This window comes from Mesoplodon bidens, assembly GCF_964165515.1.
Source record: "Mesoplodon bidens genome assembly, chromosome: 16".
In the NCBI taxonomy this organism is placed as follows: Eukaryota; Metazoa; Chordata; class Mammalia; order Artiodactyla; family Ziphiidae; genus Mesoplodon; species Mesoplodon bidens.
Window position 1 is genome coordinate 34162362 of NC_138173.1, and position 14393 is coordinate 34176754.

At 35.2% G+C, this 14393-nt stretch overlaps 1 protein-coding gene across 1 annotated transcript in view; it reads right to left on the reverse strand.

Annotated features, from left to right (window-relative positions):
• PIP4P2 (phosphatidylinositol-4,5-bisphosphate 4-phosphatase 2) overlaps window positions 1-14393 on the reverse strand; it is an 83841-nt gene that overhangs the window by 12560 nt on the left and 56888 nt on the right. Inside the window, exon 5 of the mRNA XM_081258475.1 lies at window positions 10763-10815. Within this exon, the coding sequence (XP_081114601.1) occupies window positions 10763-10815 (53 nt within the window). The remainder of the gene's footprint in view (window positions 1-10762; window positions 10816-14393) is intronic.

Below are 14393 nucleotides of genomic sequence, written 5' to 3' on the forward strand. Positions count from 1 at the left end.
GGGAGGGAGCTGTGAAAGAGGAAAGATTCCTGCACCCTGGGAAGCCCTTTCAGCAGCTCCCCAGATGGAGGTAAGGGGAGCTTCAGAGCCTCTGAGGAGAACACTAGTAGCTGGTTTGCAGCAGCCCAACCTGACACGCCCATCTTTGGTTCTGGCAGGGACTGTGTGCTGGAACTCGGACTTTGCAGCTCAGAACCAGGGAGAAGACTGGGGTTGGCTGTGTAGAAACAGACTGGGCGACGGGGGGGGGGCTGGAATCCAGAGTGACCACTGCTGGGGGGGGTACGCCAAGGAAGCCTGGGCCACCTTAGAGGTCAGTCGCCATTGATTGGGGACTGCAATAGGGAGGGGCGGGACCTGGATTGTAGCTTTTTTCCCTGTGCACGTGCTTGCAGAAACAGGATACCGCCTGCACAGGCTCCAGGGGCAGTCCCGAGCCTCCACTGCAGCCCACCCAGACACCAGGAGTGGTCGCCAGGCCCCTGTGGACACTCTCCTGGACCCCAGGAGTGCTTGCCACCCCCTGCTGACTCCCTTCTGGACTGCAGGAATGGTCATGGGCCCCTGCTGATGGCCCCCCGGACTCCAGGAGTGGTCATGGCCCCCCTACTGACTCCCTCCCAGACCCCAAGAGTAGTTGCGGGTTCCCACTACCACCCATCAGAACTCCAGGAGTGGTTGTAAGCTGTCTCCATTCCCATTGCATGCCCCAGGGGGTGTGCTTGAGCCACCTGCTGCTGTCAAAAACCCCAAGACCAGAAACCAGCAACCTCAACCAGCACCCCCTATCAAGGAAATAACAACCAGCACACACTGAAGAAAGAGGTAACAGGCATCCATATTAAAAATAGCCCTTGCACCAAACATACTAAACCCACACAAGCTACACAGGGACAACCCTACATATAAATAGCCCTCAAAGACCACAGTAGATAATTGTTTCTTCTAAATTCACAGAGTAAGAGAAATATAAGTAAAATGAAAAAGCAGAGGAACCACTCACAGTTAAAAGACCAAGAGTATTCCCCTAAAAGAACAAACAATGAAGCAGACCTCTTCAGTCTAATAGATACAAATTTCAAAGAGGAGATAATGAAAATACTGAAGGAATTAAGAAAGGCTATTGACAGAAATGCAGAGTATTGTAAAAAGGAACTAGAAACTATAAAGAGGAACCAAGAAAAATTAGAAAACTCATTTGCAGAGATGAAAGCTGAGCTAAAGGCAATACATAACACAATAATGCAGAACAAATAAGTGACCCAGAAGATAGAATAATGGAGATCATGCAATCAGGACAGAAGACAGAAAGCTAAATAAAAAAAAAAAAGAAAGCAATGTAAGAGAACTATGGGATAATATAAAGCATGCCAACCTATGCATAATAAGGATTCCAGAAGGGGAAGAAAGAGAAAAGGGGATCAAAAATGCATTTGAAGAAATTATGGCTGAAAACTTCCCAAACTTAAAGAAGGAAACAGATATCCAGGTACAGGAAGCAGAGAGGGTCCCAAACAAGATAAACCCAAACAGACCTACACCAAGACATAACAAAAATGGCAAAAGTTAAAGATAAAGAGAGGATTCTAAAGGCAGCAAGAGAAAAGCAAAGAGTTAATTACAAGGGAACCCCCAAAAGGCTGATTTCTCTACAGAAGTTTTGCAGGCCAAAAGCAAGTGTCAAGATATACTCAAAATCCTGAAAGGGAAGAATCTGCAAACTAGTATACTCTACCCAGAGAGATTATCATTTAGAATAGAAGATGAGACAAAGAGTTTCTTGGGCAAGCAAAAACTAAAAGAATACAGCAATACTAAACCTATCCTAAAGGAAATATTGAAAGGTCTTCTCTAACTAGAAAAGAATCTATAGAAAAGAGAAAATCACAATTGGAAATTAAATCACTTAAATAAGCCAGTACACAGATTAAAAAAAAAATAAAAAAAAATTTATGTGAAAGTTATGATAACCACAATCAACAGCAAAAGGATGAACATGAAGATGTAAAAGAGGACATCAAAATCATAAAATATGGGAGAGGATAGTAAGAAAATGTAGATTTTTTCCCCCTAGAATGTGTTTGAGCCAATATGACTACCAGTCTAAGGCAAGTAGATATAGGAAGGGGTTAACATAGTTGATAAGCAGGGTAACCACAAATCAAAAACATACCACAGATTTACAAAAACCAAAAAGAAGAGAACATAAGCATAATACAAAGAAAATCATCAAGCTACAAAAGTAAAAACAAAAAGAAAAAGAAAGGGATAAAGAAGAAATATGAAATCAATGGGAAAACAAGGTTTAAAATAGCAATAAATACATATCTATCAAGAAGTACCTTAAAACTCAATGTACTCAATGCTGCAATCAAAAGACACAGAGTGGCAGATTGGATAAAAAAAAACAAGAGCCTATGATATGCTGCCTACAAGAGACTCACTTTAGGGCAAAGGACACAATAGGTTGAAAGTGAGGGGGTAGAAAAAGATATTTCATGCAAACCAAAATGACAAGAAAGTGGGAGTCACAATACTTACACTAAATAGAATGTAAAAGCCATAAAGAAACATAAAGAAGGACATATATAATGATAAAAGGACCACTACAAGGAGAGGATTTTACACTCATCAACATATATGTACCTAATACAGGATCACCCAAATACATAAAACAAATACTAACAGACATAAAGGGGGAAATTGACAGGAATACAATAATAGCAGGAGACTTTAACACCCCAGTCACATCAATGGACAGATCTTCCAGACAGAGAAACAATAAGGCAACAGAGATAATAGATGATACAATAGAACAGTTAGACTTAATTGATATTTTCAGGACATGACATCCAAAAAAAACAAGTGCACATGTAACATTCTCAAGGATTGATCACATATTAGGGCCAAAACAAGCCTCAACAAATTTAAGAGTATAGAAATTATCTCAAGCATCTTTTCTGACTACAATGGCATGAAACTAGAAATTAACCACAGAAAAAGAAATGAGAACAAAATGATTACATAGAGACTAAACAACATGCTACTAAAAAACCAATGGGTCAATGATGACATCAAAGATGAAATTTAAACAGAATACTTATACAGTAATACCATATGACCCAGCAATCTCACTACTGGACATATTCCCAAAGAAAACCATAATTCAAACAGACACATGCACCCCAATGATCACTGCAACACTATTTACAATAGCCAGGACATGGAAGCAACCTAAATGACCATCAACAGAGGAATGGATAAAGAAGATGTGGTACATATATACAATGGACTATTACTCAGCCATGAGAAGGAACGAAACTGGATAATTTGTAGACATGTGGATGGACCTAGAGTAGAGTAAGTCAGAAGGAGAAAAACAAATATTGTATATTAACACACATATGTGGAATCTAGAAAAATGGTATAGATGATCTTATTTGCAAAGCAGAAATAGAGACACGGACATAGAGAACAAATGTATGGATACCAAGGGGGAAAGAGGGGGTTGGGGGGAATTGGGAGATTGGGATTGACATATATACACTATTGATACAATGTATAAAATAGATAACAAATGAGAACCTACTGTATAGCTCAGGGAACTCTACTCAATGCTCTGTGGTGACCTAAAGGGGAAGGAAATCCAAAAAAGAGGGGATATATGTATAGCTGATTCACTTTGTTATATAGTAGAAACTAATACAACATTGTAAAGAAACTACACTCCAATAAAAATTAATTTAAAAATAAATAAAACATTAAAAAAATACCTTGAGACAAATGATGATGAAAACACAACCAGATACAGCAAAAGCAGTTATCAGAGGGAAGTTCATAGAGATACAGGCCTTCCTCAGAAAACAAGAAAAATCTCAAATAAACAACCTAACATACCACTTAAAAGAATTAGAACAAACAAAATCTAGAGTCAGCAGAAGAAAGGAAATAATAAAGATCAGAGAGGAAATAAACAGAACAGAGATTTAAAAACATAGAAAAATTAATAAAACCAGGAGCTGATTCTTTGAAAGGATAAACAAGACTGACAAACCTCTGGCCAGGCTCACCAAGAAGAAAAGAGAGAGAATACAAATAAACAAAATAAGAAATGAAAAAGGAGACATAAAAACTGATACCACAGAAATACAAAAAACCATAAGGGAATACTATGAACAATTATATGCCAACAAATTCGAAGACCTAGAAGAAATGAACATTCTTCTAGAAACATACAGCTCACTAAGACTGAAAGAAGAAATAGATGATTTGAACAGACCAGTCACTAGAACTGAAATAGAATCTGGAATTTAAAAACTCCCTACAAACAAAAGTCCAGAACCAGATGGCTTCACAGGTGAATTCTACCAAACATACAAAGAAGAACTTATACCGATCCTTCTCAAACTCTTCCAAAAAGCTAAAGAGGAAGGAACACTCTGAAGGACATTCTATGAAGCCACCATCACCCTGATACCAAAACAAGACAACAACACCATGAAAAAAGAAAATTACAGGCCAATATCTTGATGAATATAGATGCAAAAATTCTCAACAAAATATTAGCAAATCAAATCCAACCACACATAAAAAAGATCATAAACCACGACCAAGTGGGATTCATCCCAAGTTCACAAGGATGGTTCAACATACGCAAATCAATGTAATATACCACATAAACAAAAGAAAGGACAAAAACCACATGATCGCATCAATAGATACAGAAAAAGCATTTGACAAAATTCAACATCCATTCATGATAAACATTCTTACCAAAATGGGTATAGAGGTAACATATCTCAAAATAGTAAAAGCTATTCATGACAAACCCACAGCCAATATAAAATGAAATGGTGAAAAGTTGAAAGACTTCTTGCTAAAATCTGGAACAAGACAAGGATGCCACTCTCACCACTTCTCTTCAACATAGTATTAGAAGTCCTAGCAACAGCAATCAGACAAGAAAAAGAAATAAAAGGTATCCAAATTGGAAGAGAAGAGGTAAAATTGTCATCATATGCAGATATGATTCTATATACAGAAAACGCTAAAGACCCCACACAAAAACTACTAGAACTGATAAACGAATTCAGAGAGATATCAGAATATAAGATTAACATACAGAAATCAGTTGCATTTCTTTATGCCAACAATGGAATATCAGAAAGGGAATGTAACAAAACAATACCTTTTAAAATCACAACCCAAAAAATAAATACTTAAGAATAAACCTCACCAAGGATGTGAAGGACTTATATTCTGAGAAGTATAAAACATTAATAAAGGAAACTGAAGGTGATTCAAAGAAATGGAAAGCAATCAACAGATTTAATGTGATCCCTATCAAATTACCCATGACCTTTTTCACAGAACTAGAACAAATAATCCTAAAATTCATATGAAACCATAAAAGACCCAGAATTGCCAAAGCAATACTGAAAAAAACGAACAAAGCTCGAAGCACAACCATCCTAGACCTCAGGCAATACTACAAAGCCACGGTAATCAAAACAGTATGATATTGGCACAAAAACAGACATATGGAACAATGGAACAGAATAGACAGCCCAGAAATAAACCCACACACCTACAGGCAATTAATCTTCAACCAAGGAGTCAAGAATATACAATAGGAAAAAGTCTCTTCAGCAAGGGGTGTTGGGAAAGTTGGATGGCTGAATGTAAACAATGAAGTTAGAACATGCCCTTACACCATACACAAAATGGCTTAAATTCTTAAACTTAAGACATGACACCATAAAACTCTTAGAAGAAAGCATAGGCAAACATTCTCTGATGTAAACGGTACAAATGTTTTCTTAGGTCAATCTCCCAAGGCAATAGAAATAAAAACAAAAATAAACAAATGAGATGTAATCAAACTAACAAGCTTTTGCACAACAAAGTAAGCCATAAACAAAACAAAGAGACAACTTACAGAATGAGAGAAAATATTTGCAAACGATGCGACTGACATGGGCTTAATTTCCCAAATATACAAACAGCCCATACAACTCAACAACAAAAAGGCAAACCCAATTGAAAAATGGGGAGAAGACCTAAAGAGACCTTTCTCCACAGAAGATATACAGATGGCCAATAGGCACATGAAAAGATGCTCAACATCACTAAATATTAGAGAAATGCAAATCAAAACTACAATGAGGTACCACCTCACATCAGTCAGAATGCCCATCATTAAAAAATCTACAAGTAACAAATGCTGGAGAGGGTGTGGAGAAAAGGGAAGCCTCCTACACTGTTGGTCGGAATGTAATTTGGTGCAGCCACTTTGGAAAACATTATGGAGGCTCCTCAGAAAACTAAAAATAGAACTACCATATGATCCAGCAATCCCACTCCTGGCATATATTCTGACAAAACTCTAGGTCAAAAAGATATATGCAAGTCTATGTTCATAGCAGCACTATTCACAATAGCCAAGACATGGAAACAACCTAAATGTCATTGACAGATGAATGGATAAAGAAGATGTGGTACAGGGACTTCCCTGGTGGTCCAGTGGTTAAGAATCCACCTTCCAATGAAGGGGACACAGGTTCAATCCCTGGTCGGGGAACTAAGATCCCACATGCTGCAAAGCACTCTAGAGCCTGCACACCACAACTAAGACCCGACGCAGCCTAATAAATAAATATTAAAAAAAAAAAGATGTGGTACATATATACAATGGAATACTGCTCAGCCATAGAAAAGAATGAAATAATGCCATTTGCAGCAACATGGATGCAACTAGGGATTATCATACTAAGTGAAGTATATAAGAAAGAGAAAGACAAATACCATATGATATCACTTATATGTGGAATCTAAAATATGACATAAATGAACCTATCTATGAAACAGAAACAGAATCAGGGACATAGAGAATTGACTGGTGGTTGCCAAGTGGGGAGAGGGTTGGATTGGGAGTTTGGATTAGCAGATGTAAACTGATATATATAGAATGGATAAACAACAAGGTCCTACTGTATAGCACAGAGAACTATATTCAATATCTTGGGATAAACCATAATGAAAAAGAATATGAAAAAGAATGTATATATATATATATATATATATATATATATATATATATATATATATGTATAACTGAATCACTTTGCTGTACAGCAGTAATAACACAGCATTGTAATTCGACTAAAATTCAATTAAAAATAAATTTAAAAAATAAAATTTGCAATTGGGACATGAATTTTGTCAGAGCAAATTTCAGGGATGATGATCTAGCCAATCTAGAAAACCTAAGAGTCTTTCTATACCTACATTCAAAATGAGCTTATCATCTCTCTTCTGGACACAGTTCTTCTAGATCTTTCATTCCCTGTCTTAGTGAATGGTTCTACAGCCTCTCCGATACAAGGTCATTCTTGACCCAATCTCTCTCTTGTCCCTTCACATTAAACCCTATCTATTCCATTTCCTTCATAGCACACCTATACTTTGACTCCTCTGTACCTCTATAACTTTGCACAGGTTGCTCCTTCTACAAGGAACAATTGGACCTTTTTTTCATATCATTCCCAGTCATCTTTAACATCCCTCCTTCCTGGAGGCCTTCATTCACATTCCCTTTCCCTCCAGTCTGGATTAGGGGCCCTTCAGAGCAAAGCATGCTAGGTATACCCTTCCAAAGCGCTTAAAACTTTATTGTAATGGTCTATTCTCTTCCGTATATCCACAAGACTAAGTCCCTTGAAGGCAAGGTTATATCTTTATTTTGAGCACCTAATACCTAGCACAGGATGGTGAATTAATGAATAATTATAAAAGAAAGCACTAAACAGAAAAATAAAAGGATAACTTCTGAGAATGAGTCTGCTATTGATTAAAATGACAGGAAGAGATCCCCAAAGTATCTCAGTGACGTAGGAGAAATGATATTCATTGATAATTATCATGGATTAAATCATCATGTCTACTAATCTTAAGTCCATTAAAACATCTTCATGGAAATATCATCCAAGTTGTCATTTCAGAATGCTAGGACTACATCTCCTGCCCAGCAGTAGCTACAAGCTGCCCAATTGAAAGAGAAACCTCACCTTCAGCTACAATAGCCTCAGTGATTGCATGAGTTAAAAAAAAAACAGTGAGATAAAAAAATGCTTCTTGGTCTCTGGAGCCCTGGGGGAAGGTATTCCCCACTTGTCTTGTGAGATATAAAAATAACACGCTGGTTTCATAGCAATGATTTAGTAACTTCTATAGCGAAAATAATTTTAGGACATTTGCTATTTGAGTTTAAAGAAATAAACATCTCAGAATCTTACTTCAACAGATGACTCATCAGTTTGTTAAGAAAAACATTCAAAAAGAAAAGAAATCTAGATATGACCCATGAGTGTTCATGTAATAACACCATCTTTGCTCAAATAAGTAATGCATGCCCTAAGTCCTCCCAAGCTCGGCATATGATTCCAATCCTATACACATTCCTCTAAGAATGATATTTAAGCTGATTTATGTCATGTGAATTTCAAAGCAAGTTGTTCCTTAAGTAATTAATAAATTATTCTCCACATTAATACAGTCTTGTGATACCTTAACCAATGGTAGAATATCTAGACATTCAATACTTCTTTATTATTAGCAAAATATTGCCATTGTTCTAAAATAATTAACCAACCAAGCAAATCACTTGAGCAAAATCCTTATCCTTTCTAACAGTTCCTCATCTATAAAATGAGGATAATAATTCTTGCTATCCAGGATTGTCATAAAGATTACAGCTAATATATATGTGTACACAAAGCAACAATCACTGTGCTTAGCACACAATCTGCTAATCATTAGAAGTTTTTTTATTTTCTAAAAGATTTTTAAAATCTAATTTAATGTTCCTCGTAAAGATATATGCAATTGTCTTCATTTTTCTGAAAATACAGATGACATACAGAAATATGGATTATTCATAGACATATTCACACACACATGCATTTGGTATGTTCCTGAAGTATATATTTTTCTGTGCCCTTATTTTGGGTCATCCACTTTGCTCCTCCATGTACAGACTTGTCCCGGATTCAGCTAAGTTAAGCATTCATATGATTAATTTCACAAATGAATAAAAAAGGAAATATCTGTTCCTTTGAAGCTAGAAATGTGCTGTAAAGAAGTTATTCTCACAGGATTATATTTAGTTGGAATCAGATCTAGCACAAATAAATGGCGATATTTTGTTACATATATTCTACTTCTCAGACAGTTTTTAATTCATTCCTCCTATAAACCACTCAGGCTTATTTTACTCTCAAGATAGATATAATATTTATTTTATTCTAAGGATCACAAAAATGTAACTATGAGCTGATATTTTTTATTTTAAATATTAATTATCAAAACATTCCAGTATAATTTCCTTTGCTTACTTTCCACATGTAAGTGGAAAACAGTAATTTTTGAATTAAAATTTTATTATCAAAATAGATGCTGTGGGGGCTTCCCTGGTGGTGCAGTGGTTGAGTCCGCCTGCCGATGCAGGGGACACAGGTTCGTGCCCCAGTCTGGGAAGATCCCACATGCTGTGGAGCAGCTAGGTCCGTGAGCCATGGCCGCTGAGCCTGCATGTCCGGAGCCTGTGCTCCCCAACGGGAGAGGCCACAACAGTGAGAGGCCCGCGTACCACAAGAAAAAAAAAAAAAAAAGATACTGTGCAGAAAAGAGTATAGCAGGCCTAACACTGCTATCCTTAGACAAGTTGGCTTGTAAGGTAAGCCCCTGGCTGACACCTGGGAACTTAGATTTCAAAAAAGTTCTAACTATTCCCTTACTGATAAGAGTGGGTTGCTATGCCTAAATTACTTGTACAACCAATATGGCTTATGCCAAATACCTGCTTTCCTTCTGGGAATATGGAATTGTGGCACGCGCTATGCAGCAGGTGCCTATGTGACCAGCTCCAATTAGACCTAATAAGGTTCTCTGGTCAAAAACATTTCACATATGTTGTAACAATTCATTGCTGGAGGAATGAAGTCCTATTATGACTCCACTGGGAGAGGACTCTTAGAAACTTGCTCCTGGTTTCCTCCAGATTTTTCCCCACATGCCTTTTTCTTTTGCTGATTTTGTTTTGCATACTTTCACCATAAAGCTGTGAGTACAACTGTATACTAAGTCCTATTAGTTCTCCTAGAAAGTCAAAAAATCTTAGGGTGACTTGGGGTCTCCCAACATAGATGGCATAAAATGTCTTTAATCAAAATGTCTTCTAGTTTCTCCCATTTTTATATTGCCTTTTGTTATTTTCCTTAGGTACACTATTTAGGAATACAGAGAAATTGACTGAAGAGAGATAAATAATTATAAAAACTTTGCCATCCAACTTCCTAATTATAAACCCCCCAAAATTTGGTTTTCTCCAAGATTACAGTCCATTTTTTTTATACAGTCCATTTTAAAAATATAAATTTTAGATTATTTGCAATAGATTATAACCACTTAGAACATTTGAAAATCATTACCAGGTTACTGATAATTTTAGTAATTTTCACTTTCTCTAAAGGTAAATTGACTTACCTTTAGAGAAAAGATAATCCCAATCATTTCAGTTTCAAAATGGAATATATTAATCAGTCCAAAGACGTCTTTTTTTTAGTCTTGAAAAGCATAAACATATTAAACATGCATTCATCCCATAGTATGTCTTAAAATCAAAATTTACTTAAGTGAGAATTCTGAACTCTTTAAATTGTTCTCAAATATTTCCCAACATTATTTCTAGTGGTACAGAACTTACATTTTTTTGCAGTGTGGGCATTTTGCCAGAGTGTTGAACCTCAGTTCCATCCACTGTAAAACAAATAAGAAGAGAGGTTGAAAACAAAAACTGAAAACTATCCAATCTGATGTTTCTTTTAGTTCAAATGTCCTCAGGGATCACAGCAGAAGACATCAACATTTTCATAGTTATATGAGCTTTTTCCCTCCAACACATCTCCCCCTCCCTTAAAATAAAGGTTGGGATTCCCCTCTGAAACAGTTCCCATGATTTTTTCAAGGTTCTGATGCAATCTATGTTTGCTTTACAATGAAAACTGGATGTAATGTTGAAATTCAGGTCATTTCATTCACCTTTATGTTTCAGTCCACTGCCAGAAAAGAAAAACATATTTCATGTACCTTCAATGTAGTTTTTCCTCTAAATATTGATGATTAGCTTTTTAAATAATGAGTATTTAGACTCATTACTAAAAATGCAACTATTCTATTTATGTAGAAAATGCACAAAGTAAATAAACTAAACAAATTAGATACAGGTAGAATTAATGTCAGGAAGCTGTTTTCTGTTCTATAGTTGCTTATTCTATGTAACAAAATACAGTCCTTCTACAGACAACTTTCTTTCAATTTTCTTCCCTGTAATGTAGGTAATAAAATGGGTTACCTTCCTCACAGTATTGTTATTCAGATGCTTGAAACAGCTTACTGGTAGTAAAGTCTTTGAAAGGAGGTACAATATACATTTAAAGTAAAACTTAAAAATTAAAAAAAAATAAAGTAACTATTTACCACCAAAAAAAAATATTTCAAAATACTTTCCTCACCTTCCATCATTTGCTTTTCTATATATCTTCTTGTAAAGTGTATATTTCTTTTGTATAATTCCGTTAAGTACATTAGCAGTTTTATCATCAAAATAACTTTTCTTTCACTAAAATTAATTTTTGCTTAGGATTCCAGGTCACTCAGTTTTCTTCATAACTCTCAAGTTCTAGGTATAGTAGGGCTTCAATAAGTTATACATATTCAAATGTTTTCAACATAATAGAGGAAAACTTTCAGAAAGTATCTGATACTTGACTATTTTTTCTTTTTAATTTTTTAATGACTAGCTTTTACAAAAGAACAAATATATCTGAGTTTGTTTGGACTACTTTTTCTTCATTTTTATTTCAAACCTCCTGAAAGTTACTTAACCTTGAAATAATCTCTCTCAGTCACAGTAGGAATATAGAGTCCCAAGGTAAATAAACTAGAAATGAAACTTTACATGAATGTTCACTCTTTTCACAATGATTATTTTTCAATATCTGAGAATGCCAAACAAAGGCTACATTTTTTTTCAAGCAGCCTTAACTCTTTCTTTTATTATTTATTTTATAACAAGTTAATTTATTCTTAATAGTAAAAATGCTTAATGTGCTAAACAGATTTACATAGATTTCTACAGAAATTGGCATAGAACATTAAGAAGTGAAGAATACAGAAATCTTACTAAGTACTTTTTCATGTTTTTGAAATTAGTTTTAGGATAGTTGTTGAACTTGTAATGTCATTTCAAATTTTATTGATAAATAACAAACAAGTTTTTCATTGTTAAGAGAAGCAAAGTGGCTGAGGAAGCAATTATGAAACACTTAAGAGAAGAGTAACTCAAAATCCAAGCTTGAAGGCTAACACACTGACACAGAAAATCTAGAATTTTAGATGACCAACCTATGGGAGATTATTTAGTCCAATTTTATCATTTTAGCACAGATTATATATGATAAATTCAATTATTACTAACAAACAACTAAGACTCTATTGTATGATTAGTAAGTTATACAGCCAGCAACCTAACACATCTGGTTTTGTTGTTATCTATAAGTACTCATTTAAATGCAGCAAACTAAGAATAGAAAAATATTTATTATTAGAAATGTTTGTCATAATCTATTTGAATGAATGCAAATACCTGTGCTTTTGAAAGGATTTACTACTATTCTCTTATCTAAAATGCAGCCTCTTCACTCTTAAAAATTTACTGCCAAACCTTGAAGTGTCAATAGAAAAAAATCTAATTTTTCCTGTTTTTGAATTGGATAAATTTGATATGTAACACTGTACAAATTTAATGTATATAGTCTATTCTTTGATATATATATATATATATATTATATATATATATATATATATATATATATATATATATATATATATCTTGTAACATGGATGCCACTGTAGTGATATTTATCAATTACGTAATTATAGTACAATATTATTGTCTCTATTCATTATTCTGTGCATTAGATCTCTGTGACTTATTTATTGTTACAAGTTTGTACTATCAATCTTATCCTCCACCTCCCATTCTCTGGTAGCCACCATTTTTCTGTTTTTCACAGGTTTGATTTTTTTCTATTCTAGATATAAGGGGTATCATACAGTACTCGTCTTTCTCTGACTGAGTCATCTCGCTTAGTAAATGTGCTCAAGGTCCCTCTATGTTGTCACAAATGGCAGAATCTCCTCCTTTCCCACGGCTGAATAATATTCCATTGTGTATATATGTACCACATCTTTTTTATCCATTTATCCATTGTGGACATTTGCACTGTTTCCATATTTTGGTTATTTTGAAAAATAGATATTTTCTATCAGAACGATTAAAAGCAACTTCTCTAAAACCCAATTATTTTTAGTAGAGGTCTTCCAATATTTGGCTTATTTCTAACCATTCTGTATAACAGATAAACTTAGTTTCCCCGAGGTATATTTTTAAATTGATTTTAGAAGGCATGTAAAAAAGGTATACTGCTAAGACTAGTCATTTGATAGTACCCTACTAGGTTTTGTTTTTTAATGGATACAATAGGTAACTGGTGTGATTATTTTAAAGTATGTTCAAGTTAAAACTGCTGCCACTCTCTGCTAAGCCGCCAAACCATAGAACCCTATGAACTAGTGAAGAAAATCTTAACCTGTCTGAAGGTACTACACTGGCCCACTTCAGGGCAAAGTTTGGGCCATCATCTATGATTCAGGCACATATTGTAGATTTTATTGAAAAATGTCAACCCTACCCAGAATGTGGACCTGCCTTTCAACAGCAACAGTGAATACATGTCCCACATAGATGCAATATTAAACTCTCTGCTGTTCAGTTGTTTTAAGAAACTTCTTTACATTCATGGAGGACTAGCTTGTATTACCTTTATTCTTCTGGAAAATTATTATATTTTTATTTTTATTTATTTATTTATTTATTGAGGTACACAGGACTCTCACTGTTGTGGCCTCTCCCGTTGCGGAGCACAGGCTCCGGACGTGCTGGCTCAGCAGCCATGGCTCACGGGCCTAGCCGCTCCGTGACATGTGGGATCCTCCCGGACCGGGGCATGAACCCGTGTCCCCTGCATCGGCAGGCAGACTCTCAACAACTGCGCTACCAGGGAAGCCTCTGGAAAATTATTTTCTAAACAATATCTCCTAAAACATTGGTCTGGCTAGACAATCCCCTCAAAATTGTTTGCACATACTACATAAAACTTCCTCTTGGACTTTAACATTATTTATTTATCATAAGAAATTAAGTTTAATTAATTTAATTATAATAATTAAGTTAATTATTATTTAATCATTTAACAACATTTAATTTTTTTTTT